Source organism: Phascolarctos cinereus, unplaced genomic scaffold (assembly GCF_003287225.1).
Source record: "Phascolarctos cinereus isolate Bilbo 61053 unplaced genomic scaffold, phaCin_HiC Scaffold_726;HRSCAF=1367, whole genome shotgun sequence".
NCBI classification, from domain to species: domain Eukaryota; kingdom Metazoa; phylum Chordata; class Mammalia; order Diprotodontia; family Phascolarctidae; genus Phascolarctos; species Phascolarctos cinereus.
Window position 1 is genome coordinate 412,572,927 of NW_027556098.1, and position 27,067 is coordinate 412,599,993.

A 27,067-nucleotide genomic window follows, 5' to 3' on the forward strand; every position below is an offset into this window, starting at 1 on the left:
CTAGCCTGGCCCATGACGTCACGGCGGGTGGAGCGGGGAAACCCCCGCGCACCACGTGACCTCACGCCGGCCCGCCTGGGCCGGGGGCGGAGCCGGCCGGGAAGTGGGGCGGGGCCTGACCCTGGGGATCCCGGTGCTGGAAATCCAACGCTGGAGCTCTTCCTTCTCTACTCTTGCTGGAGGAAGGGTAATTGGCGGTGGGGGACGACGATGCCAACGAGTGGTCTCGAGGGGAGATGGGAGCGAAAGCGTGGGTACAGGCACGGGCCCCTAAAGAATGGCAGGAGAGGAAACCTAGGATTCTAGGGGGACATAGTCATGGAAGGAGTTCTAGAAGGGTCACACTCGCCCAGGAACCAGGACCTATTTGGGGGAGCAGGGCTGGGGGTGGCCACTGCCCTTCCAGGAGAGGGGAGCCCCGGCCCTAAGCGGGTTCTGCCCCTCTGCCCCCCACCCCTCTGGAGGCACCCCTGTGGCCCAGGATGGCCCAAGCTCAGAATACGTGACCCGGCAGGAAGGGGAAGGCCGTGATAAAAGCCAGGGCCGGCGGGCAGAGGGGAGCTCCAGGGAACTGTCCTGCAGCCCCAGAGCCCGGGGCAACGGCCATCAGTGGAAGGAGGACCGACGATGTGCCAGGGCATAAGTTAAACACCCATATGAATTTATTAAATCCAGAGTCTGTGTTGGGGGAGGAGGGACGTGGGAAGGGATGAGAGATGGATCTAGGGGTTGAGAGGGAGAGCTCTGGGGCCTCAGCCCCCTCCCACCCCACCTCCCCGCCATGATGCGATGGCTTACAATGATTACAGATGGCGCTGGAACCCACATAGGGACAGACAGGCAGGGAGCGCCCTGCTTCCCACGCCCCCAACATTGGCCTTCCCAACCCTCCTCTGCCTTCTCCCCCCATATCACAACAGGGGAGCGTTCCCCCGCCCCCTGCCAGCTCCCTCCCTCCCCGTCTGTCCAGGGCAGGGGAGATGGGGGTCACAGTGAGCTGGGGGGGGGGGAACAGGAAGAATGTTGGTGGCCAGGGAAACCAGGGGAAAGAGACTAATCCTTCTTCTTGTCCTCTGCCGGTTTGGGGGCGGGCCCCTGGTCCCGTCCAGAGAGGGGGCCATCGCCACTGGGGGCTGCTGGCGGCGTCAGGGCTGCCACAGCTGTCTGCGCCTCCCCACTCATGCCAAACTCGTTCACCCGTGTGGGATCCACCCGATATATCCATCGCTGATAAAGGTAGATGAAGAAAACCACGTCTGGAAAAGCGGAGGAGAGAGACGAGTGAGGGGCTGAGCTGGTCAAGCTGGTCAAGCTGCCCTCCTTCCACCCTCAGCCACGACAGCTTCCTTAGTGGCCCGAGGCTACTCTTGGCTTCTTCATGAGGATCAGGGAGATGGAAGGACCTTCGGAGGCCTTCCTCATTTTACAGAGAAGGAAACTGAGACCCAGAAAAGTAACTTGAACGAGGTCACACCACTATGAAGTGACTAAGGCAGGATTTGAACCCAGGTGCTTGGCCATTGCCTTCGAGGTAGACCCCTCTCCTCGATGCCTTTAAGAGACCTTGGAGCTGTGGTTCCCAAGTACCTCAGAAGAGCAGGCTCCCCTGGGGAGGCCGCCCCCTCCAGAGGACGGCCTTTGCCTCATGAGGAGGCTGTTCTTCAGACTTGTTCCTAGTCCAGTGTTGGGGCACATCAGGTGTTTAGGAAATGTTTATTGAACTGAATTCCAGCTAAGCTATATGTGACCAGAATCCTGTTCCCTCAGGGGTCTTGGCTCCTCCTGGCTACCCACCCACCTTGCCTGTCTCTCCCTCCCTCCACCAGGACTCCTGTTAGTCTGAGGAGCTGCCCCAGGGCCTGGCCCAGGGCTGTGCCCCCACCTTCCCCATCCCTCCAGGCCCCACGGGGCTGTGCCCCGCCCCCCCACCCTTGGCTCACCATCCCGAAGACAGCCAATCCGGTACATCACGGGCATCTTGATGACAAAGGCAAACAAGTCATCAATGAAAGTGTTGAGGGCTTTGTAAGTCAGCATGCGCCAGGGCAGGTGGGCCACCGACTTCAGCTTATAATTGATAAAGAGCTGGGGAGTCATCGTGATGAAGCCTGGGGATGGATGCAAAGAGGGCAGGTGAAAGCACTGCCGGGGGAACTTGGGAAAGGGCCTCAGTTTCCTCATCTCTAGTATTCCTGGGTTAGACCAGACAGCCTCTGAAGGCCTTTCTAGATCTAAACAGGCGATTCTATGACCTCAGAGGCCAACAAGGCCAACGTCTACATTTTACAGATGGAGAAACTGAGGCTGGGGCCAATGTCTTGTCTGGTGGGCTGTATCAGGTGAGGGGCAAAACTGAGATTGTAGCAAGGGCTTCAGGACCCCTCCACCGCCCCCACAAAGTGCTCCGGCTATCACACTGGGGGGAAAGACACAGGGCTGGCTCGGTTGAGCGGATGTGGCCAGAGGGGTCCATACAAGGTCAGGAGGGACCCACGGTCTCCCCCATTCTCCTCCTTTAGCTGCAAGGCCCTTTCCCCATCCCTGGGTCCTTCCTCCAGCACAGTTCACCCCTCCAGCCTCTGATCTCGGGGGGACCCCAAAACTTCAGAGCTGCAAAAGGGAAAGTGTTTGGATCTAGGGCAGCAATTAGCAGCTGGGCCTCCTGTGCCTGGTCCTGGTGGGGCCTCAGATACCCCTCAGTGTGGGCAGGGCTGCCTGGGCCCTGCGTCCCCACGTGCACGTGTATGGACGGTGGTGGGGGAGAAGTCAGGCCTTCTCAGAGCTCTGTCCGCTCTGCCTTGTGGACAAAAGGATGACAGGCTCCAGAGGCCAGAGGGTCCGCAGAGGTCACTGGGTCTGAGCCCAAGAAAGGCCCGGGCCCGCCCAGAGCCCCTAGCAGGGTTGGCACATCCCCAGGGTCTCTCCTCCCTACTCTGGGAGAAGGGCTGCGAGCCCGTGCTGGCCGTGAGGAGGGGGGGACTGGAGGAGGCAGGATGGGGCCACCCACCACTCACCAAAGGTTAGCAAGAAGCCGTAGAGCATGCTGAGCACCCAGGAGTACCAGCCCTTGTGCTCCATGTACAGGAGGCTGTACACAGCATAGCAGCCCAGGAGGGGAAACAGGATCCAGGACAGGTACCTGAACGCCATCTGCAGAGGGGGCGAGGGCGGCTGCTGGGGGCCTGGCCTCAGCGCCCTCCTCTCTCACACCCACACTGCCTTCCTGGCTTTCTGGTCCTGCCCGAGGGACTTCCCAGGTAACACACAAGGACTTTGAGCTTCTTGGCACACCCCAATCTGCCCGCAGGTCTCCCCACAGTCTCTCACAGCCCTCCTCCTCCCCGCCCCCAACCTTGTCTTCACCCCAGGGCCCTGCACCCCACACTCACATCATCATAAATTTTGGTGGAGGACTCTATATATGTAGATTTATCCTTAAAGGTCAGGCGGGGGAATACACCAGCCACCTTGTGCTCTCGGTCCAGCTACAAGTGAGGGAAAGAGGACTGAGCAGAGGGAGGAGGGCTCTCCTCTCTGAGGATCAGTCCCAATGCCCCTCTGTTTGCCATACTCCAAGGGGCTCCTCTGGTACCAAAAAATCCCCAATCCTGGGGGGCGGGGTGTGGTGTGGTGTGGTTCTGGAAACTCCCTGGTCCTACACTGGGGGCTGGGAGTCGGGGGGGGGTCATCAGGGAGGGGGGAGGGCTAGGAGTCGGGGGTCAGCACTCTCCCCAGCAGGGCAGGGACCCTTACCCGGACATCCATGACCTTGGTTATCTTCCACAGGTCAATCAGGACGCCGATGAAGACGCTGACCTGGACCACAAAGTTGGTCTCATTGTCAAGGATATAGAGAAGTACCACGAGAGACTGGAACACACCAAAGAAGACCGAACGGACCGAGAGGCCCTCCAGGGACTGCCGGCTGTTCCAAAACTGGATGTCTGTGAGCCCAGGATGGAGGAGGGGGTTGGGGGGGGCACATCTCCAGCTCAGGGCCCTGTGTCCCCTCATACACTGGGCCCTCCTCCAGGATGGAAGCTCTGAGGCTCCCCCTGGTGCTGGGACCCTCTCCTGTCAGACCCAGGGCCCTGGAGTTCCCCTTGGCTCAGGCAGCTGATTCCCTGATCCCCTGAAGCCTGGGTAGGGGCGGAGCCTTGTCTGCTCTCTGCCTGGAAGTGCCCGCCTGTTGCCCCACCCTCTGGGGACTGCCCTGACCAACCTCCAGCCGGCCGGGAAGCCACCCCACTACTCTTTTTGGGGGGTCGTGTAGGCAGCGGCTTCCTCCAGGCTGGAGGGTCTCTGGTCTCCAGCCCCGTCCCAACCCAAAGGACTCCTACCATTCTTGAAGGCCAGGAACTCGAAGACGCTATGTACGATGGAGACAATGATGGTGAGGGCCAGCAGGTAGGGGTTGGTCTCCAGCAGGGCCACCTAGGAGGGTAGTGACACACAGGGTCAATGGGATTGAGGACTCTTCCCATTTCTTCCTCTCTGGGGCTCCAAGACTGTCTCGTGGGCTCCTCATCAGCAACAGACGGGCCCTTGCCCCACAGGGACTGTCAGGAAGGAATCTGAGGCGCTACCCCTGCTTCTGCTCCCCTGGGACCCAGGTCCCGAGCCCAGAAGACACACACTGACAAGACAAAAATCAGGGAGGGATGAGAGGAAACCTGAGGAGGGGGACATCAAGGCAGCAGGCCCGACCCAAGCGCCTCGGGCTGCGTTCCCCTAGGCTGTGTCCGCCAGGCCCAGCCCTCCAGTCAGAGGCTTAACAGAAGGACTCTCAGCTTCGGGATCAGGTCACCCTAACCCCTCTCATTTGGTAGAGGACGAGAGGGAGGGAAGAAGGGAAGGAAACAAGCATTTCTTAAGTGCCAGGCACTGTGCTGAGCACTTTATAAACATGTCATTTAATCTTCACAACAACCCTGTTATCCCCATTTTACATGGGGGAAACTGAGGCAAACAGAGGCGAGGCGAGGTGACTTGCCCAGCGTCACGCAGCCTCACCGTGGTGGAGGTGGCCCGGGCGGTCGTCCGGCCTCATCCTCCTCCCCTCCCCTGGCCCTGCGCGCTCACCTTGACCGAGTCCTGCTCCTCATCCGACTGCTCGTACAGGTCCTCTCCCAGGAAGTTCCAGGGCGAGCGGGTGCTCTGGGCCGCATAGAGCTGCCAGCGCCACAGGGACAGGGGGCAGAAGGAGAGGCGCAGGGGCAGGCTGGCCAGCGTCTCGTTAATGGGGTAATAGTCCCTCTGCAGGTTCCAGTAGTCGTTGAAGTAGATGATGGGGTAGTAATCCCCACTCACTGCGTCAAACTGCACATCTGCAGGGGGGCAGGGCAGGACAGGGCCGGTCAGGGAAGGCCCGGGCCTGCGGCAACAAGGGCAGCCTGAGGTGGCCAAAAGGGCAGGTGAGTGGTGAGGTGGCCTGAGGATAAAATGAAGAGGCCTCACCAACAAAAAGGGGGAGGCTGGGGACCTGCAATTTCACTGGCAGCTATAACCAAGTCCCGACTAACACATGGCTGGGCACCTTCTCCAGGGAGCTGCCTGGAGTGCCGAGGGGAGCAGCGACTTGCTCAGGGTCACACCGGCAGTATGGGTCGGAGACAGGCTCTGAGACCAGTGATCTATCCATGAGACCACAGCGCCCCTCTGCAGACGACCATCCATCTTATTCCAATATCAAAGTTTCAAGGTTCTGATGAGGGGCACAAAGAGGGGAGGAGAGACCCGGGGGGCCTCCGAGGCAGGCTCCTGAGGCCCCCCGAGCAGCCCCCAGGGAAATGACAGGGGCAGCAGAAGGGACCCGCCGACGTGGAAACGGAAACCACAGAGGTGGCAAAGGGAATGTCAACTTTGGGGCTGGCTGCCTCAGGGAGGACAGGCAGAGAGAGGGGAGACAGAGGGAGGCTGTGGGTCCAGGGGAGGAGGGATGCTTACACTGGTCCAGTGGTGGAGGCACGCTGCCCTTCACCCAGGGCGTGTGGTCATCCACAATGTTGATGGTGAGGTTGGGGTGCCAATGGGAGATGACCTCCACTGGGCCAAAGTCTTCTGCTCGCTGGGGGGGCAAGAGTACAGGGAAGGCTGAGCTGGAGGAAGGCCCAGGCTGCACAGCCGCTCCGAACTCTCTGGGCCCTTCCTACTGGGCAGAGCCCAAGCGCACCACGTGCTTCCTAGTCCACAAAGCCCTCGTGAGAGAAATGCGAGCGGCCGGTGCTATCATTCGTGAGCTCTGGCCGCTGCCCGGGAGGCCTTTCCTCCTCTGTCGCCTCCGACAAACTCCCGTCCAGGGCCTGCCCGGCGGTCACTGCAAACCTCTCTCCTCGAGCCTCCAATCACCACCTGGGCAGATAATAACTGACTCCTCTGTCCTGCCCCTCAAAATCTATTGCCCCTTTCCCCATCCCTGCCCCCAGCTTCAGCCTCTGAGGAGGCAGTGGACTTTCTTGTGGTCACAATTAACTGAGTGGGGAGGGGGGCCAGAGAGCAGGCTCCTGAAATGGTCCAGGCGTGGTGTGAGGAGGAGTGGTCAGGGAGGTGGGGGGAGAGCCAGGAGAGAGGGACGGGGGACAGCAAAAGGCCGCTGACTGGACAACCAAGAACCCATTGCTCAGTTTGGAGGGAGCAGCTCCTGTGGGATGATGGGATCAGGAGCTGGACGGCAGAGAAGAGGGGAGAGGGCAGCAGGTGGAGGCTCTGACTGTAGGCACCTGGTGAAGGGAGTGAGAGACACAGGCCCTGGGTGTGTCTGGGAGCAGGAGGCAGGAGCCAGCGGGCAGATGAGTGGGCCTTTTCCCTCCAAGTCTCTCTGCACCCAACAGCTCCCAATCACACCCTCACCGGCCCCCTGGCTAGCCCTTCTCAGCATCTGATCGTTCCTTCCCTGTGGCCCCTTGTGCGGGTCTGTTCCCCTCGTCCCCAGGGGTGTCAGGGCCCCTAGGGCTCTGTGCTGAGCCTCTGTCTCTACATCTTCTCTCCTGGTTCCCCTGGGTTAAGCCAGACTCCCTGGGCCATAATCCAACTGTCCAGTTCCCTCCCTCCAGCGCCTGTCTCGGGTTCCCCTTGGCTTTCCCCTGCAGCTGCCCCTCTCACGGCCTCCCTGGTCATCCACATTTCTATCTCAGAGCTGTCTCTGACCCCTCCCTCTCCCCAGGGACTCCCAAGTCCCACTGATGCTATCTCCAGAGCAGGGCCACTTCACCTGAGAGAGGAGGATGCAAGTCTTACTGGGAATTTCAGAGGGTCCATGCGCTTAGATAGGAAAAAAAACCTTGTCTATTCCTACTAACCTCTAGGTGAAATTCAGAGTTTTCTTCATTGTTAATGTAAACCACAAAGCCTAGTGGTGCCAGCTATCCTCCTGACAGACCTCACAGCCATTTATCTCACTGTTCTTCCAAGTTCTGCACTGACCTGCTCCTTGACTGCACCCTCTGCCCTCTCCAATCCGGGGCCATTCTGAAAGCCTGTCACCTCCCTGTTCCAGAGCTTTCAGTGGCTCCCCAGTGCCCCAGTAACAACTGTAATACTAACTACTAACACTTGTATAGCAGTGGTAGTATCCAGCATGGAAGGCAGAGTAGGCCTCAGGGCCAGGAAGAGGGCAAGTCTCCCCCCCCAGCAGGCAATGAACCTTGGTGTGCCCAGGTCACTCTCTTAAGAATAAGGGGCAGAAAAGGGCCCACATATACAGAGACATTTAGAGCAGCTCTTTGTGTGGGGGCCAAGAATTGGAAATCGGGGGGGATGCCCATCCAGTGGGGAATGGCTGAGCAAGCTGTGGTATATGAATGTGATGGAATACTATTGTGCTATGAGAAATGATGAGCAGGGGGACTTCAGAAACACCTGGGAAGACTTGTATGGACTGATACTGAGTGAAGTGAGCAGAACCAGGAGAACGTTGTACACAGTAACAGCCACGTTGTACAATGACTGACTTTGACAGACTTAATCTCTCTCAGCAATGCAAGGATCTCAGACATCTCCAAAAGCCTCATGACGGAAAATGCTATCCACATCCAAAGAAAGAACTACTACGGAGTCTGAATGCAGATCAAAGCACACATTTTGCTATTTTTTTTTTGTGGTTTTTCCTATTGGTCCTAATTCTTCCTTACAACATCACTAATGTGAAAATATACCTAATAGGATTCTATCTGTAAAGCCTATATCAGATTGCGCACCATCTTGGGGACGGCGGGGGAGAAAAATTTTAAACTCAAAAGCTTATGGAAGTGATTGTTGATAAATTAAAATAAACTAATAAAAAATTAAAAAACAAAAGAATAAGGGGCAGGCTCAGATTCCTTAAGAACCTAGCCGATAGCCCACAAATGTTCAGATTCCTTATGAGTCTGGCCAATATGGTGGATCTTTAATAAATAAACCTTGTCTCTGGCTGAAAGGAGGCTTGGGTCGAATTCTTTCAGGCAGGACCTGAGTCTCTTGCTCTTGATATTTTGGAGTCCCAGCACCCCTAAACCTCTAGACCTCAACATATGGCTCCCTGAGCAAGAAAAACTGCCTAGTCCCAAGCTCTTCTCCAGTTAAGACTGGAAGCTTTGGAGCCATCAACTTCCAGAGGAAACATACCAACCTCTGATCGAGTCCAAGGTCTCTAGTCTACTGCACCTGGCGTCAGCTGTGTTCTGAAGTATGACCCCTTGAACGGGACCCTTTGCCAGCAGGAAGCAGTTTCAGAAGCCAAGACCTTTGCCCTTTACCCCAAAAAGAATTTGGGTTCCACTCGTTTGAGGCGGGGGAATGATGAGGTATAGGCCCAGTCAGAGATGTTTGTTCTAATTTGGCCCCCATTTGTCTACAGGCCCTACAAAACCCTTGGACTGTCCTTGACTTCTCTTACTTGATCAAGGAAGCCTCTGAAGGTATAATCCTATCAACAGGCTGTTCCTACACCCAATCTCCCAATTCTGGGCTCCTAGCCCACCAATGTCTTACCTCCCTATAGCCCCAGCCACTTCCCATCTTTAATCCTATCTAGGCTCCATTCTCCCTTGGCCTGGTGGTCTAGGTCCTGGGCAATCTATGACTTCACAGTCCCCTCAGACTACCTGGCCACTCCTAGATCCCTTCCTTAGCCTTTCTGTACATAAGGTCCATCTTATCTCCACTAAGGTGCTCAGTGGAGCCACCTCCTCAGTGGCAGCTGCCTGCTCAGGCTGAGAAGCCGAGAGCCCCAGGCCTTCAAGGGAGAGAGGAGGGGGAGAAGAATGCTAGGGACTCTACCAGCTCCTGGGGCCCAGAGGCTGGAGCAGATGCCATGGCCTCCAACTCCAAAGGAAGGTCAGCCAGCAGGGATGAAAGTTCCAGAGACCAGGACTGACCAGAGCCACACTGGGAGACTGAGCTCAGTTCTGGGCAGCAGACATACTCAAGACTGTCTCGGATGAGAAAGATTTGCTTTGTCCTGCATGGGCCAGAGGACTGAAGGAAGAGCAAAGGCTGCAAGTGACAAAGAGGGACACCAAGGCGCAGAGGAGGCAGGAGAGGGGGCAGTGCTTTGTTCAACCACGGGCCTGGCTGCCCCTGCTCCATCCTCCTGCCTCCCCTCGGCAAGGCTGGGTGGCATGACTTCACAGTGTCACCTCCCCCCATTGCACAGAAAGAACCAAATGAGCCCCTTCTCCTCAGGGATTCTGTGAGGACGCCCCTGGGGAGCGAGAGGCGCCATCTTGCGCCATGCTCCTGGCCTGCCCTCAGACCACAAGAGGTCAGGGCCTGGAGAGGGCGGGAGCCGCGGAGAGTGGACTCCCGCATCCTCACTGTCCCTGGGGGAGGCCCGGGAGCAGAAGCTGGACCCCCCACATGTCCCTCCTCCCTGGATCACCTTGATCATCTCAGGGTCAGCTTCCGTCTCGCCCGTCAGCAGGTTCTTCGTCTTCTGAAATCGTCTCCGTTTATACTTGTTGATCACTGAGAGGCAGAGAGGGAGGAGGAAGCGGAGCGTGAGGGCGGCAGGACGTCTGGGTCTGCCGCGTGGCACGCTGCCCGCTGCATCCCCAGGGCAGATCTGCCCACCAACACCGCGAATCCCGAGGCCCACGGATTTGGCGCCAGCCTTCTCCTTCCTGTCCTCGTCAGGAGGGGAGGAGCCTTCAGAAGCTGTCTTGTGACCCCAGCTGGACCCCAGCCTCCTGCCCTCCTCCCCCGTCAGCCTGGCTCCTCGTCATGCATAGGGCATTCTCCTAACTCCTCGGCGTGACTGACATTCGAGGCCGCCGGTGCCTGACATCAGCATCCACCCCAGCCGACTGCTTCGCAGACATCGGCTGAACTGCGCTGTGCCCCATGGTCTTTCCCTCAAGTAGCAGAGCCACCCTCTGGCAGCCTTCTCAGATGGGGGCCCGCTGGCCCACTTCCCCTTGGGCTCCCCAACACTGGGCAGGGCTGTGCTAGAGGTTTCTGGGGCTCATCTCCCCTCCCAGGACACAGCCAGGGCTCTCTTTGGATGGAGGAGGAAGGCATTTGTCCTGATGGCTAGGGGGCTTGGCCCCAACCCAGGCTGGAGCCGATGGGGACTGGGGTCCAGGACAGCATCCCCCGCCCCCCGTATTCCCTCAGCTTGGCTGTCAGGAGCTTGGGGGCCGGGTCACATGGAGCCTTACTTCGTGACGTATGCACAGTGGCCAGCCGCCTGTACAAAGCCTTCTGTTTGGGGTCTGGGTGGAAGCCACTCTTGGTGAAGTACACATGGATGTACATGGAGCCGTTCTGCTGCACACTCTGGAAAACGGATGGACAGAGGGCAGGTGATGAGGACCCCCAGAACCACCTCCTCCCACTCGCACACTGTGGACTCTTCTTTCAGGTCCTACTAGACTGGATGTCAGCAGCTCCGGGTCAGGGTCCCAGTCCCTTGCTGGGTGACACGAGGCAAGCCCCTTGACCTATCTGAGCTTGTGTCTTCACCTATAAAACAGGGACAATAAGCATGGCCGGACTCTGTGGCTTGGTCTGGGGATGAGAGATGGACAGTACACGCCGGGCACCCTGCAAGGCTCTGCAGCCACGGCCTACCCACAGGACAAATGGGGGCACACTGCCCCCCAAGGCTCAGCAGCCTCCGCAGCCTCTTCAGGCCGGCCAGGCCAACCTGACTGGTGTTATTCACAGGAGCCCGAGTGGCCCCCTTGGCACGGCCAAGCAGAGAGACCGCTGGCTTGAATGCTGATCGCCCACCGCGCTGGGCCTCCTCCAGAGCACCACATGCTCAGTGTGACTTGCGTGACCAAGCGGGCCCGTGGGCTCGGGAGGAGCACGGGACTCGGGGGGCCCCACTCAAGCTGAGCTTTCTCATCTTCCCTGCAAACCCTCCCCTGTTTCTAAAGGGCCTGACGTGGCTCCTGATGACGAGAGCCATCTTTTACATGCTCCCACTCTCACCTCCCCTGCAGCCAGGGTTCTCTCCATTGGCTCAACGCCCATGCCCGCCCCTTGGGTCAGCGCCCCCCCCCTCCAGAATCACAGGCTGGGCTGGAAAGAACCCTTGAGGGCACTGAGTCCACGTCCACCCTTTTCCAGGAGGGCAGAGAGGGGAAGGAGCTTGTCCCCGGTCAGAGGCAGGATCCCCTCAGGTCCCCAGCTTCCAGGGATCCCGCCACTCCTGATTCACAAACGCCCCTCCCTTTCTCCAGGCGTACACGCTGAGGCCTCTGAGGAGCCCCCAATGTCCCCACACCAAAGCACTATTGTCCCCTATATGGCGCCCTCTCCTTAGCCCCGCTGTTTGCTTTCCTGAGTCCCAGGGATCCAGGACCAATTGACTAAAAACCTCCCGGAGGCAGAAACGGTCCTGGGTACTGCATCAGAGCAGGCACCCCTCAACACTCCGCCTGGACCCTGTTATCTGATCACAACGTCTGTCAATCCACAGCTCCCTCACACACTCAAAACCAAACCTGAAGGCAGGAAGTCCTGAGTTCAAATCTAGCCCCACACACTTACTAGTTATGTGCCCCTGGGCAAGTCCCTTAACTTCAGCTGGCCTCAGCTGCCTCATCTGTAAAATGAAGATCACAACAGCACCTACTCCCTTGCAGGGTGTTCTGGTGGACCACATCAGGGAAGATTTGTAAAATGCTTTGAAAACCTGAAAGTGCCTGGGCCTCCAGCCCCCAGGGGCCTCACCCCGCCCCTGCTACGCTCTTCTCTCTGCCCCATCTTGACCTCTCAGTGAACCAGCTCCACTCTAGCCTGGCCTGGCAACTGAGACCCTCACCCAGCCAACACCCAGCCTGGGATCCAGTCCAAATTCGGCTCCCTCCCTCCTACACGCACAGCTAAACAAAGGTGGAGGAGAGCACGCAGCCGTCCTGACGGGGTCCAGACCTAAGTCGTGGTGCTGTGGCCTCGTGCCCCAGCCTTGCTGCCTCGCCCCCTTGCTTCCTTGGCACCCCTGCCCTCAGCTGAGAAGCTGCCTCAGCCCCTCTTCCACTCACCTGCCCGCTGGCTCCTGCCTCCTGCTCCCAGACACACCCAGGGCCTGTGTCTCTCACTCCCTTCACCAGGTGCCTACAGTCAGAGCCTCCACCTGCTGCCCTCTCCCCTCTTCTCTGCCGTCCAGCTCCTGATCCCATCATCCCACAGGAGCTGCTCCCTCCAAACTGAGCAATGGGCTCTTGGTTGTCCAGTCAGCGGCCTTTTGCTGTCCCCGTCCCTCTCTCCTGGCTCTCCCCCACCTCCCTGACCACTCCTCCTCACACCACGCCTGGACCATTTCAGGAGACTGCTCTCTGTTGTCCCTGTCCGAGGCTCTCCAGACTCTGGCCCACCCCCGACTCAGCTGTCATTTGACCTTCCTAAAGTGGAGGTCCGACCCCTCCCCTGTTACCCCCAGTCTTATTCTATCAACTGCCGTGGCTCCCTACTACCCTGCGACCAAGGACCTACTACCCTTTGGCTCCGAGGGAGCCTTTATGCCCCTTCCCCTACTTTTCCAATCTTCTTACACCTTACATCCCCAACGTACCATGGGATTGAGCGGCTCCAACCTCCTCCGGCTGTTCCAGCCACCACCTACCCCCTCCTTGCCTTTGCCCTGGCTGTGCCCCCTTCCTGGACCTCCCTGGCTCCCTTCTACAAGAAGCCTCTCCTCCCTCCGCTAATGACCCTATCTGTAGACGCTGCCCCTCCATCAGGGAAGGCACTCCTTTCTGTTACTTCTGCTTAGTCATGTAGCCGTGAGCCTCTCTGGGGTTTTCTTGGCAGAGATGCTGGAGTGCGTTGCCATTTCTTCTCCAGCTCATTTTCAGATGAGGAAACTGAGGCAAACAGGGTACAGTGACTTGCCCAGGGTCACCCAGCTAGTGAGTGTCTGAGGCCAGATTTGAACTGAGAGATGAGCTTTCCTGACTCTGGGCCCAGGGCCCTGTGCACTATGGCGCCCTTGCTGCCCCAGGCACTACACTTCTGCCTATTTATAATCCCCAGCCCTTAGCATGATGCCTGGCACACAGTAGGTGCTTCATCAATGCTCCTAACTTGGCCAAACCCAACCATGTCCATGTACTCACAGGGCTTGGCCACTTTTAAGTGTTCTATCGAGGTAGAGACTGGGTCTCCAATGTGACTAGTGGAGTCTGTCCTTCCAATGCAGGCTGGCCCCTTCTCTGCCCCAACTAGGCAAGTGTCTACTGAGCTGAACTGAGGGACCAGGCCCCCTCTCACCGGCGGGATGTCCAGCTCGGCATAATGCTCGTAGCAGCCGTCCGCGTTCTCACCGCTGGTCCAGTCCCCGTAGACGAGGTCTTGCTGCTCCCAGAACAGCGCTGAGGTTGTATTGAAGTCTGTAAAGTGCTCATGCTCGGAGATGTAAACGTGCAGGTTCTGTGGGGAGAGGGGCCTCAGTGCAGCCTCTCTGCCCCCCACGACGCCGAGGAGGAGCTCGAGGGCTCGCCCAGGCTGGCTGTGGACGGGAGGATGGAGGGGGCAAAGGCCTCCCCTTCCCCCCAGTGCTGTCCGCAGCCCCCCGGGCTCCTGTGTCTTCCTGACTCTCAGGGAGTGCCCCAGGCCTCCTCTCCACTCCCAGGCTCCCACCTTGCTCAGGCTGGGCCCTCCTCACCTCTCCCAGGGGCCGGTCTGAGCCCCTGCAGACTCTGCAGCATGGCCTCCCTTCCCAGGCCACAGGGCTCTGGTCCCCTGGCCCACCTGCTGGGAGCCTTCTCCGCCTAACCCCCCTGAAGCTTCCCACTCTTACTACCATTCTCCCTCCTGTATTTGCCAATCCATGGGAATGGCGCTGCCCACCCAAGGACAGAGACTGTACTTCTGACCCCAAGGCCCGGCACAATGAGGATGAGGATTTGCTGAACTGAACTCAATCTCTAGGTTCCTTCACAACCTTCTGAGAGCCACCTTCGAGGGAGATGGAGAGGGGAATGGAGCCTGATCCCTCCCCTGAGCCTCCCCAGCGGGCGAGGGGGCCTTCCAGCCAAGGTAACTGCGCCAAGCAGGCATGAGGCCCCACCATCCTGCAGCCTGTCCACGCCCACCACAGGCTTGTCCCAGCCTGGCCCCCGCTGCCTTCCCACTCCCCACACTCTTACCATTAAAGTGTCTTTTGGGAAGAGGTTTCGGCTGGGCACCCGGGGGGCTCCCCCAGGGCTGGCTGGGTCCTGCGGTGCCGGCCCACGACGAAACCAACAGCTGATGGCCCAGATGATGAAGATCCTGCAGGTGTGAGAGAGGAGAAGAGGGGATGAACGGCTGTGAATGCCAGGAGGGCCTGTTGTGTCAGGCAGAGCATTGGGAGTCACGTGCCAGCTATAAGGGGCAGGGGGGCCAGCAAGGCCTGGATTAGTCACTTCTGTCCCACCTTCACGGTGCCACAGGCTCTCACCAGTAGGGTGAGGAGAGGTCACTGACAGAGAGAGGGGGTGTGGAGGGCAGCCGCCTGGAGGCATAGCCACTGAGTGGCCCAACATCCACTCTCCCGGCACTATCCCACACTACCTGGCAAAGTGCTACCATCAATCACCACCTCTGCACTGTGTGACCACAGGCAATCACTCAGCATCTCTGGGCCTCAGAGGGTCAGACAAGACAATCTCTTCCACCTCTCACCCTCTGAATCTGAGAATCTGGAGTCAGGTCACCAAAACCCCAGGGGCCCATCTCAGCCAAAAGGCCAAGGGTGCACGAGGCCTCGAAATGACCCTGGAGCTCCCGGTGTTGGCCTCAGTTCCTCCCGGCAGCCCTCACCCCCTCCATTCCCCTCCCTTTCTCCCTCAGCGGACGGCCACCACAGTCTCCCTGCTCCTGTCCCCCTGGAGGCCTGGCTCCTCCAAACTCTGCCCAAGCACCATGTCTGCCTGAGGCCTTCCCCGCCAAGGCTCCTTTGGCTCTGCTGGTCTGGGTCCCACACAGTCTGTCTGTCTGCCTCCCTCTCTCCCTAGCCAGGCATGATGCTTCCCCCATCAGAACACAAGCTCTGAACATGACTAACCTGTTTTGCACAACTATACGTATTTGTGATAGAGTTTGCTTTCTTGTCTTCTCATTGGGGTGGGAGAGGGGGAGGGAAAGAATTTGGAACTGAAAAGAATGAAAAAGTCTCTGTGCTTTAAAGAAATAAACAACTTTTAGGAGTTTTGAAATGATCCTGCCATTCTGGAGAGCAATCTGGGGCTTTGTCCAAAGGGCTGTAAAATGTGCACACCCTTTGACCCAGCAGTAGCACTTCTAAGTCTGTAACCCAAAGAGATCATACAAATGGGAAAAGGACCCACATGTACAAAAATTCATAGCAGCTCTTTCTGTGGTGGCCAAGAATTGGAAATTGAGAGGATGCCCGTCAATTGGGGAACGGCTGAGCAAGTTGTGATATATGAATGTAATGAAATACTATTGTGCTATGAGAAATGACGAGCAGGGGGCAGCTAGGTGGTGCAGTGGATAGAGCACAGGCTCTGGATTCAGGAGGCCTTGAGTTCAAATTCGGCATCAGACACATAACACTCACTAGCTGTGTGACCCTGGGCAAGTCACCTAACTCTACTGCCTAGCCAAAAAAAAAAAAAGTAATAAACAAAAAAAAGAAAAGATGAGCAGGCAGACTTCAGAAAAACCTGGAAAGACTTACATGAACTGATGTTGAGTGAAGTGAGCAGAACCAGGAGAACACTGCACACAGTAACAGCAACACTGTTCCATGACTAACTTGGATAGACTTAGCTCTTCTCAGCAATGCAAGGATCTAAGACATCTCCAAAAGACACACAATGGAAAATGCTATCCACATTCAAAGAAAGAACCCCAGAGTCTGAATGCAGATGGAGCGGACTATTTGCTCCTCTTTTCTCTTATTGTTTTGTTTTGTTTCTTTTTTCTTATGGTTTCTCTCATTGGTTCTAATTCTTCTTTACGTCATGACTAATGTGAAAACAGGCTTAATGTGCATGTATAAGTACAGCCTATATCAGATTGCACGCTGTCTTGAGGAGGGGGAAGGGAAGGGAGGGGGAGAAAATTCAAAACTCAAAATCTTATGGAACTGGGTGTTGAAAACTAAACATTAATTATTGAAAAAAAAAGTGTGAAGAACAAACAACACCGAGAAGCCTTAACCTGAATCGCTCTGGCTCTCACTGTCTGGCCAACAACAAGGCCATTCTCTGCCTTAATCACTGAATGGGTATTGCGTCAGTCAGACTGGGACCTGTTAAAGGCCTTAACTTAAAAAAGCCAAGGTCCCCACTGCATCTCCAGTTGTCCTCATCTATTTCTCGCCACTGGACCCAGATGGCTCTGGAGGGGAGAGTGAGGCTGGTGACCCTGCACAGCCCTGCCTCACTTAACTCCAATACACTTACAAGTCATGGCATCACCTCCCTGACGTCATGGTCCTCTTCGAGATGGAAAGACAAACAACAATGCCCAATGGGAAGCCACAGAAGGGAGCAGGAGCAACAGAAGCAGTGTGATGGCATTGACCGAAGATGTCATCATCTCTTTAGCATTAGTGGGCGTGCACCCTGCCTCATGTGCTTCCTACACGTGTGCCCTGGCCCTGTGGTATGCCTCTCTGCAAGTGCAGATCCTCTTTGGGATACAGACTTAGAAGTGCTACTGCTGGGTCAAAGGGTGTGCACATTTTACAGCCCTTTGGGCATAGCCCCAGATTGCTCTCCAGAATGGCAGGATCATTCCAAAACTCCTAAAAACCATTTATTTCTGTAAAGCACAGAGACCTTCTCGATCTTTTCAGTTCCAAATTCTTTCCCTCCCCCTCTCCCACCCCAATGAGAAAGAAAACAAACTCCATTGCGTGCTCCTCCAGAAGCGTTCTTGTTCACTACCCCTGCATGTGTCTGCTCTTTCTGCTGAGGGCGTATCTGTGAGAGAGGATGTCCCAGTTTGGGGGGGGGATGTCGTATTGTTACATTTCTTACTATGCTATTTCATTAAATGCCTTTGCTTTGGGAAAAAAAGAGAAAGAATTGTTTAAAAAAAGAATGTAGACTTGAGGGCAGGGAGGAAGTCAGTGTGGGGGCTGGAGCAGCGTGCTGGGTTCTGATCCTGCCTCGGCTCCCCAGGGCCCGGTACTAAACAAGGGAAAGCAATGGCTGGTTGACTGCAGAGGCCACAGGCAGTGCTGGCCACAGCCCAGGACCTCCCTGCAGAGTGACAAGATACCTGGCCTCAAACCCTGACTCTGCTGCCACCTACCAGCTTGCTGGGGGCCCAGGGGCCTCAAGAGAACCAGTCCAGAGATGGTCTCCCTGCCTCGCCTCACGCCTCATCCCCACAGGCCTTACGAGGTGCTCTACCGCTCAGGGGGAGCTTTCTGGTGACCGTGGCCTCAGGAGGGCCCAGCCTGGCAGCTGGCCGATCCTGGGGGAGGCCCTAACTGCCTCACTCTGCACGGTAGCCTCACCCAGTCCTCTGGGGCGGTGCCCCAACCACCCCTCCAATCTGAGGAGGTGTACAGGTCAAAGAGCTGTGAGGGCCTGAGTGCAAATCCTGCCTCTGCCATTTATGGGTGAGATAACCTCAGGCAAATCACTTAACCTTCCTTCTCTATAAAACGAGAAGCTGGATGAGTCTGTTCCATTGTGGATGGCTGACCCTGAAAGTAGAGAGAGGAGGAAAGAGAAAGTTGAGGAGAGGAGGGAAGGAGAAAGATGGGGAGAGGAAGACAGTGACATCTCCCCCAGTACTTTTCCCTAAACACCCATAAGGTCCAGAGAAACCAGGCCCTGCCAAGGGCTGGGCCCCAGAGCATCCTCTTAAAGACCGAGGGTGGCCAAGGGACAGGGGGCAGATGGAAAAACCTGAGGTGTGGTGGGTGAGAGGACCCTCCAGGGTTACAGGCAGAGATGGGAAAAGCCAGAAGCCCAGGACACTGGAGCCTGGAGACAGTGCAGGCCAAGCCCTGGGGGGGATGGTCCCCAGGGGAGCATGTCTTTTTAACCTTTTCAGCCTTCACGCCCATCACTTTTTGTCAGGTACTAGATTCCTCACCACCCTGGGCCCCCCCCCAGTCTCCTCCTTCCTTCACGGCCCAGCTCTGATGCTTTCCCATTTGGGCAGCCTTTCTTAACCCACCCTCTACTCCAAGCAAGAGGGATCTCTCGCCCCTCAAATTCCCCACAGCACTGGCTTTTCAATTTGTCCACAACTTTGCCCCTAAGTGGGGCTCTCCTCTGTATCATGGGTGCCCATCACAGGGCTCGGCTGAATTTCCCCTCTGCCCCCTCTGTCCTGCCTGCTAGACTATTGTAATGACTGCTCACAAGGCTTTCCAGCTGCCCTGCTGACCACCCCCCCTTGCCCCACCCCCATCCCCAGCTGTCCAGCCTGGCAGCCTCTGAGGGCATCTCTCACGTGATCCAAGGTGACATGGCATGGGATGCTAGCTCTGACCCTTATCCCTGTCTGTCTTCTCCCCCCATTAGATGTAAGCTCCCGGAGGACAGGAACCATGAGCCACTGCCAAAAGCATGGGGCCCCACACCCTGCGGGCCCCCCACGCCGGAGGCTCTCCCTGCTAGAGGCCTTGCACACTGAGGGCTCTCCACTGGGGCCTCTCAGTAAGTACTGACTGAATCTGACAACTGAGAACTTCACCGGGAATCTGGAAGCAGGACCCGCCCAAGATTTTACAGAAAGAAGCGGGGGCACCTGCTCACTCTTCAGGCTGGCGATGGAGGCCAGCCCAGGACTGCCCCTGCCCATCACAGGCTGCTCCCTTTGCGTTCAAGAGGAGGAAAGAGGTGCAGGTGGGCCTGAGCTACCTCTGCTCCTCGGCCATGGCATCATGGAAGGCGATGGAGAGAGCCAAGGCCCCACTGGAGCTGCCACGAGCCTCCAAGTCTTTTCCCTGAGTCCTCATGCCCTTGTCAGAGTGCCAGGCCTGGGATCAAGAAGCCCTGAGTCCAAAACCAGCCTCCCACACTTGCAAGCTGTGTGACCCTGGGCAAGTCACTTCACAGCCGCCTGCCTCAGTTTCCTCATCTGTTAAACAGGAATCATTTCACCCCCTCCCTCTCAGGGCTGAGGATTAAATGAGGAGGTGCTCTATAAATCTTCTGTACCATGTGAGAACTGCACCAGGGGCTCCTTTTTTTTTCTTTTTGGTGAGGCAATCAGGGTTAAGTGACTTGCCCAGGGTCACACAGCTAGTAAGTGTCAAGTGTTTGGTCTGAGGCCGGACTTGAACTCAGGTCCTCCTGATTTCAGGGCTGGTGCTCTATCCACTGTGCCACCTAGCTGCCCCTTCAGGTGTTCCTTAAGAAACCACGCTCTCCCCTCTGCGATCCCCAGCTGCCCCAAATGAGGGGGCTGGTTCCGAAAGTCACCTGGAACCTTGGCACTCCTTGCGTGCTCCACAAACGCTCCCTCTGGCCTGGTGGCATGCACAGGGCAGTGCCCAGTAAGAGGCGGGAGGCAGCTCCAGGAGGAGGTCCTGCCCACTCCAAGGAACAGGGCGTAGAGCTGGCCAAGCCCAGCCCTCGCATGTGACAGAAGAGGAAAGACCCTAGGGGAGGGCTGACCCGGAGTCTGGGCCTGTGCTGCCCCTCGGGCTCTCCTGGCCTGTCCGAGGGGATGGAGCCAGACCCCAAGGCAGCTGCAGACTGCGCCTGGCGCGACCGTCCTACATAAGGCCCCTGCTCTGGTCAAGGGATGTGGGCAATCCCAGATCGGGCCAGGGCCGTGCTCCAGGCCTCAGCTTCCAAAAACCCCCAAAGGGGGCCAGGGCAAGGTGTTCCCTAAGGACCCATCTGGAGCCCAGGATCCGCCTGTTTCCAACACTTTGTGACTCAACACACTAGGTCCTCTCCAAGCCTGGCTTTGACACTCTTTGCAGATGAGTGCACACACGTTGCCTTAGCTCCTTTTAGAGATCTGGGCTAACCTGGCCTCACCCAAAGACACCCAGTCTTGTTTTCCCAAGAGCTCCTGGGGGCCCCCCCATCCCTCCCTCAACCTTGAGGATGGCGGCCTTGGGGGCATCGGCCAGAGACCCCCCACGCGGGCAGGTCTTGGCCCTGGTCTCCACACCACACCACGCAGGCTGCCTGTCTGCTCCTCCTCCACCCAGGGTCATGCCTTAACATGGGTCCTCATGCCCTCCCACCAGGACTGATACACTCCTGCGCGCCTCCTGGTCTCTGGGTCAGGGATTCTGGCCCTGCCCCAGCCTCTCTTCCTTCAGTTCTTCACGAGGTTATTTATTCTGAGAAGAAGCCCACAGCACAACTTGGAACTGCAATGGCTCCCTATCACCTCCAGGACCAACAGCACCACCACAGGCTCCTCACCAGCTGGGCCCTGGCCACCCTCCCAGTCAGAGGAGGCTTCTCCATCTCTCTCCTCACAAGGAATCCAGCCTTTCCTTCAGGCCTGGGCCCTGGCACCACCTCCTACAAGAAGCCCTTCTGGACTCCCTGCGAGCTCCGTGAGAGCAGGGGCTGCTCTGGCACAGAGCAGGCACCAGTAACACCCTTGCTGACTGGCTAGACCATGCGAGGTGGGCGAATGCCTAGACAAGGACACTAAAGACTGCAAACAGCCCATCAAGATGGGGACGAGGTGTTAAAAATGCTAGGCCCCTTGGGCCAGCGCTAATCCAGGCCAAGCACCTGAAGCAATGGAGGCGGAGTCGCCCTGGGCACTGCGCAGCCAAAGCACCAGCTGGAAGCCCATGTGCAGCTTGGCCCCACCTCTGGTGAGGGAAGCTGAGGGGCCATAGCACCGCTATGGGCATGACGCAGGCCAGCTGCCTGGAGGTGGTCACAGGGAGGAGAGGTGAGACCAGCTTTGTGGGGGGGCGGTGGGACCCCACAAGAGGGCGCGAGGTCCTGTCACACCGTTCCAGACAATCACTGCTGAGGCAGCTGCTGGGCTCCGGGAAGCTGGCTCAAGCAGCCAGGGGGCTCCTTACCTGAACAGCACGCCTTTGATGACCTGCCAGGCATTCGGAGCGGCCTGCGGGGCTCGGTTCTGTTGCTGGGTCTCTGTGGGTGTGTCTCCTCCAACACTGCCATTGCTGGTCACCTGTGGGGATCAGGATGGAAAGGCAGCTTTGGCCTGAGGTGCCCCAGCCAGCCTCCCCATGGGCCCTGGCCAAGGGCTGTGATCCTCTATCTGTCCTTCTCTAGACAACCCCCTGCATTAGCAAGCAGAGGCCTAAGAAAGGCCTGCCAGCGTGGGTCAGTGCCTGCGTGCTCTCCAAGAGGACCAGAGTGCTGAGAGGGGAAGCACCTCGTTGGGGCTGCATGTGTTGGGGCGTTCCTGCCTCTGCCTCTGGTTAGGAGGGCAGCGAACAGAACAGAACCAGAAGCTTAAGGACAAAACCTCCGGACCAGAGTTATCTGCAGGGAAGCTATTTACCTCTCATTATCACTATCTGCATCTTACAGCTAAGGAAACTGAGGCACCAGGAGCACAGAAGACTCGCCTGGGTCTTCTTCAGCTGGGTGGCTGAAGCCTGAGCTCTCTAGGGCCAGGTGGGGCCCCCCCTTCCACTGGCCAGCACTGCTTCCACCCCTCCCCCAGCTCTCGTCTGCCAGAGGGGAGGGGCCCCAGGCATCTCCCAAGGCTCTGTAGCTCGGGGACAATCAATCACCACCACCTTGGGCCCTTTTCATTAATGCAATTCATGGGAAGGCGGCAGATCTGTCTCTGCCCTACTCCCCCAGTGACCTGGAGGGAGCCCCTGCCCCTTCCGCCCCAGCCCCATGGACATTCTGGCGGCCCAGCAGGGTGACCTTGACCAGTTCCTTTCTGTGGTCTCAGGCTCACAGGATTTAGAGAGCCTCTAGCCTCTCATTTTACAGATGTAAAAACTGAGGCCTAGGGCGGGGAAGGGCCTCAAAGCCCTGCCAATACCACTGCCACTGCTGCGCTACCACAGTGCCCTGCCATGTAAAGTGGAAGGGCTGACCTGTGCGCCATGACACCCAGCCACTTCTTGTGACCTTGAACACGTCCCAGAGGCTCCCTCCCCGGCTGGACCAATGCTGCTCCAGGTGGCATCCCCACCACAAGCAGGCCCAAAGCAGGCTCACCGCTCCAGGAGCCTGGGGCAGGGCCAGTGGCCACCCAGAGCCACAGCATGGTGGGGAGGAACATGGCTGGGCTCCTGGGAGAGAGATCAGTCAGCCTGCCTCTCCCTTAACCCAGAGGGCCAAAGCCAAGTGTGAAGGGAAATGACTTTCTCAAGGTCACCCAGCCAGGACGTGAATTCGAGACTAAGGAGCCCAAGACGTGCTGAGGCCTCCCCAGGCTAGCCTGGTGTCTGGGCTGCACAAGCTGGGTGATCATGATCTTCATGCTTACAACAGGTCGAAGCTGTCCTTTGTCGGTCAGACCCACTGAGGCCCAGAGGAAGGTGGGGATTGGTGCAAGGTTACCCACCCAGTCATCAGTACAGCCTGGGACTGAATCCTGGCTTCCTAACCCTCATCTGCTCTTTCTCTTATTCAGTGACATTTGAAAAACTGTTCCCAAACTGAAATTTCAAAAACAAAATTGTCCAGAAGAAAATCCTTTCCCGTTGTCCAGAGAAACCTGAGGGAGGGCATTCCCTTGCAGACCAGCTGGGGAGGGGCAGGAGCACAGCCCCTCTCAGACCCTCGGGCCCAGCCCTCTTCCTCCTCCTGCCCCCGCCTGACACACCCACAGCTGTCACCACCCTGCATTCTGCTCCCATGATGCTTTGTTATTTCTGGGCTGGAGGGAAGGCTGTGGTCTTAAACAGGCCAGGGTACCCACCTCCTCCCAGGCCCCCCCAGGCCCCAGGATTGTCTCCCTGGAGCTTTTGCCAGATTTGAGATCGCAGCCCATTCAGAAAGTGATGTCTACCTGTCCCAGCCTCCAGGGCTCTTCTCTCCCCCCAGATCCCTCAGCACTGGCCCTGGGCACCTCACTGTCTGCCTGTTGTCTGAGTCTACCTCCCCACAAAAGCAAGAGTCCCGGTCACCTTTGCCCATAGGGCAGGTCCTTGGGGCTTCCCGCTTCCCCTCCTGCGTGTCAGAACAGAGAAAGGCAGATGATTCACACTCTCCAGGTCACTGCTAGAGCCACCAGGAATGGAGGGGAGAGCCTGCGTTCAGGACCAACTCACTCACTTGCGGACCCTGGGCAGGGCACTCTCTAGGCCTCAGTCTCCCTATGGGTAGAGTGAGGTGCCTGGCCTAGAGGTGGGGGCAGCATGAGGCTTATGACCTTGGGCAAGTCCCTCCAGCTTTCGGGGCCTGCTTCCCCACGTGTCACACGCCAAGGCTGGACTGCAGGCAGCTGGGGGAGGGGGAGGAACATCTCCTTTCTCCAGCTCCTTCCTCCTTCCCAGCCCCCTGGGAGCACCGCAGGACCCCCCTGCCTTTGCAGCACAAGCAGTTGCAACCCCAGCATGTCACTGACTCATTTGTCCACAACCACCCAGCTCAGTCCAGGGCCATGTCCACTCCACCACACCTGGCCCAGGCTTTTCCGTCAAAGAGCACTCCACACAGAGGCATCTCAAGGCATCTTCTAAGGCATGACTGCTGGTTTCTGGGACTGGGGTGGCAGGTGCCTTGGATGCCAAGAAGAGAGCCCTGACCAGTCCAGGCCATGGCAGCTCCAAACCAGCACCCTCCTGATGCCCCATGTTAGTCCCCCTGCCCTTCCCAAGGCCCCTGATAATAACCCAACTTCTGCCCTGCTTCAGGAAGCTGCCCTGGCTGATCTGAACCCACACGATTCCGATGACATTCATCAACCTGGCATTCGAGGATTCCAAAGCCTTGCTCCTCCCCTTGACAAGGCTTGACCCCAAGGTCCCCCTTCTTCCCGACACCAGTATCCTCCCCCCTCTTCCAAGGCCCAACTCAGGCCCTAGGAGATCTGTGTTCTCCCTCCTGTCTCCCCTTGTCTCTCTCCATCCATCCCTCCCCACATCCCCACCCCCAGTCTCTGTCTCTCCAGACAGGCAACTGCGCCCTCCTGTTTGGGCATGGACTGAGCCCTCCTGCACAGAGCTGGACCCACAGGGCTTAGGGTCAGCTAAGCTTGGCTGGCTGTCACAAGGCAGAACAACATGAGCAAACACACAGGACCTGAGATCGGAAAAAGTCACTGATACCAGAGATGCCCTTAGCCAAGTGTGCTCTTCACTCTAGACCTCAGTTTCCCCCAACTGTAAATCGAGGGGGCAGAAAAATACCAAAAGTCCCCCCCAGTTCTAAATGCAGCCAGGGCCTCAGCCCTAGGGACCCTCCATCCCCACGTGGCTGGGAACCACGATGGAGCAGCCTGTCTTCACTAGGGCAGGACCTCACTCACCAGGGAGAAAGGGGGAAGCGGGGGAATCCCCAGCCTTTAAAATAGGGGCAAAAAGTCTCGGCAAAGGGGGGAGCTGGGCTCCTACAGATGAGGGTGCGAGTGTGGTGGGGTGGGAGCAGCTGCAAAACTGTGTTACTTGGAGGGGGCATCACAGAGAGTACTTCAGGAAGGCCTCCCAGGGCCGGGATCAAGATTGGCTTTCGGTAGGAACCCCGCAACCAGGGAAGATACCCCAGGACGATGGTCCAGCAGGAGGGCGAGTGGGAGAGAAAGGCAGGGATCTGAGAAGGGGCCCAGGGTGCCCCCAGGGCATCTATCCCACCTGGGAAGCCTGTGGGGGGGGGCAGAGAAGACCCCGTGGAAGACATGGGGGATGGGAAGGAGGCAAGCCTCAGCCGCAGCGGGCCGGGGCAGAGTCTAGTAGGAGACGCCGGGCAGAGGGAGGGAGCCACGGGGAGGAATGCTGGACTTTGAACCAGGGCGAGCCCGGAGCTACCCTCACCGCTGACCCCTCCGGGCCTCAGTTTCTTCATCTGTGAACGCCTGCAGTACGGGGCAAACAGGCTCGCAGGGAGCTCTGTCCGTCCCTCAGTCCGTCTGTCCACCTATCTGCCGGCCACTGTCGCCCTCCCCGTGTGTCCAGTCATCACACGTGCTCCGGGGGCGGCGCAGACACAAGGCCGGACCCGCCGGGATAAATCAGCAGATCGGGAGGGGGACGGCGGAGGGAGATCGAGGGAGGGCTGGGGGCTTTCTTGGGGTCAGGGGCTGCCTAGGCCTGAGGAGACGAAGGGACGGAGAAATTTTTCGAGAAAAGGAGCCCCCTCCCCTAGTGGGCAGCAGCACCCTGGGAGGGGGAGGGGACCGCGAGGCAAATGGGGGGCGGCGGGGGCGGAAAGCCACGGAAACCCTCGGGCAGGACGGCTCGGGACGATCAGGAGCCGGCCTGGGGCGGGAAGCAGGTGGGAGCCGCAGCCGGGCGGGAGGGAGGGACCCCGCGGCGCAGCGGGGGAGTGGGGGGCCCGCCCCGGGAGGGGGTCGGAGGGGCCTCCGCGGGAAGGGTCCCGCCGGGGAGGCCGCGCTGAGCCGCGCCGGGCCGAGCCGCCGCTGCCAGGACCGTCTGCTCTCCTCCCGTCCGCTGGCCCGGCCGCCTACCTGCCCGGAGCCGCCTCCGGTTACTGTCGCCGCGGCAGCCACTTCGCTCCGGCTCCCGTCTGCCTCCTGCGCAGCCGCCATCTTCCTGCTCCGTGTCCCCGCCCCCACACAGGCCCCGCCCCGCCCCGCCCGCTCTCGCGAGAACAGCCCGGGGACTGCCGGCACCCGTAGTGAGCTCCAACGGGCCACCGTACCCGGCTCCGAGTCCCGCCGCCCAACGCGAGCGCGTTCTCTTCGCAGGCCACTCCCCGGCACCCGGGGCCAAGGCCGCTGCCGGCCGCCACCCGAGTCCCCCGTTGTCAGGCGCCCTTGCGCCGACCCCTCATTTCCGACACCCGGTTTTCTCTCGTCCTGCCAACGGCTCCTCACCCTACCCGGCCACCGTCCGCGGCCTCCCCCCCCGCCACGCCCCCGACCGTTGCCAGTCGCGCTCCCCGCCTCCTTCCCCGCCCCCGGGAAGGGGGCAGATCCTTTCCCGGGCCCCAGCCTCTAACCTGCCCATCTGCCGCACCCCCGCTCCCTTCCTGCGAGAACCGCGGCCCACCCTCCCGATGGCCAGGTCCCTCCTCAGCCACCGTCCAACTCGTCCTGAGCTACGCCCCCGCCGTTGGTCACGACCATTTTCCCTCGTCGCGATTCCTCTCCCATACCCCAGACGTTTAGTCCCTTCGCGGCCACCGTCGAATCTCACCTTTGGCCACGCCCCCGTCCGATGAGCCCTGCAAACTGTGCGCGGTCCCTTCCCGGCCACCGTATCCACTGCGATCGCCAAATTCGTTTCACTTGTTCTGTTACCTCTCCCCCATCCCCATTCGCTACCGTCCCGGCCACCGCCCGCCTCTTCTCGTGCTGGTCCTGGGCGAAGCGCACGTGCGTGGGGGGCCGGGCCACGGTCTAAAGCCGACCGTGTAGCTTTCCGTTGTCTACGTCCCTGAGAGAGGACGGTCGGTCGCCCTTCCTCACGGACGATCCTGGCCAGCTTCTTGGAGGAAGCGGCCTTTCTTTCTTTCCTTCTAATTCCACGTGGAGAGCTCCTCGGACGCGGCGCCGAGAAGGAAACGCCCCCCCCGGCCCCCCCAGAGCCCAGGCTCATGCCAAGCCCCTTCCCTCGTCC

General features: G+C 58.6%; 1 protein-coding gene and 1 long non-coding RNA gene across 4 annotated transcripts; one reads left to right on the forward strand and one right to left on the reverse strand.

The window, feature by feature from the left end:
• Positions 1-7: 7 nt before the first annotated feature.
• On the forward strand, positions 8-8,416 carry LOC144454265 (uncharacterized). Its single transcript, XR_013482613.1, has 2 exons — positions 8-187; positions 3,787-8,416. It is a non-coding gene; the product is annotated as an uncharacterized LOC144454265 (long non-coding RNA).
• On the reverse strand, positions 641-26,631 carry CLPTM1 (CLPTM1 regulator of GABA type A receptor forward trafficking). 3 transcript variants are annotated; one of them, XM_078145876.1, is made up of 16 exons: positions 26,604-26,631; positions 23,950-24,049; positions 23,456-23,498; positions 21,416-21,528; positions 14,577-14,700; positions 13,699-13,857; positions 10,638-10,755; positions 9,860-9,945; positions 5,947-6,067; positions 5,083-5,327; positions 4,341-4,434; positions 3,754-3,944; positions 3,390-3,485; positions 3,015-3,150; positions 1,941-2,108; positions 641-1,256 (listed from the first exon to the last, which is right to left on the reverse strand). In XM_078145876.1, exons 2-16 carry the CDS (start codon positions 23,991-23,993, stop codon positions 1,054-1,056), a joined length of 1,941 nt encoding a protein of 646 aa, XP_078002002.1. In that variant the 5' UTR covers positions 23,994-24,049; positions 26,604-26,631; the 3' UTR covers positions 641-1,053. The 3 variants fall into 3 exon arrangements, with proteins under 3 accessions (XP_078002002.1, XP_020858991.1, XP_020858995.1); XM_021003332.2 differs by lacking the exon at positions 26,604-26,631 and having other exon boundaries at positions 23,950-24,104; XM_021003336.2 differs by lacking the exons at positions 23,456-23,498; positions 23,950-24,049; positions 26,604-26,631 and adding an exon at positions 25,954-26,067.
• Positions 26,632-27,067: the final 436 nt, after the last annotated feature.

Coding starts and splice junctions, on each gene's coding strand:
- CLPTM1 (XM_021003332.2), bottom strand. CDS start 24,089: ATGGCCTGGACTGGTCAGGGCTCTCTTCTTGGCATCCAAGGCACCTGC. Junction 21,529..23,455: donor GACCTGCCCTATGGGCAAAG/GTGACCGGGACT, acceptor TGATCCCCACAG/GTGACCAGCAATGGCAGTGT. Junction 6,068..9,859: donor CTGACCCTGAGATGATCAAG/GTGATCCAGGGA, acceptor TTGCCCCCCCAG/CGAGCAGAAGACTTTGGCCC.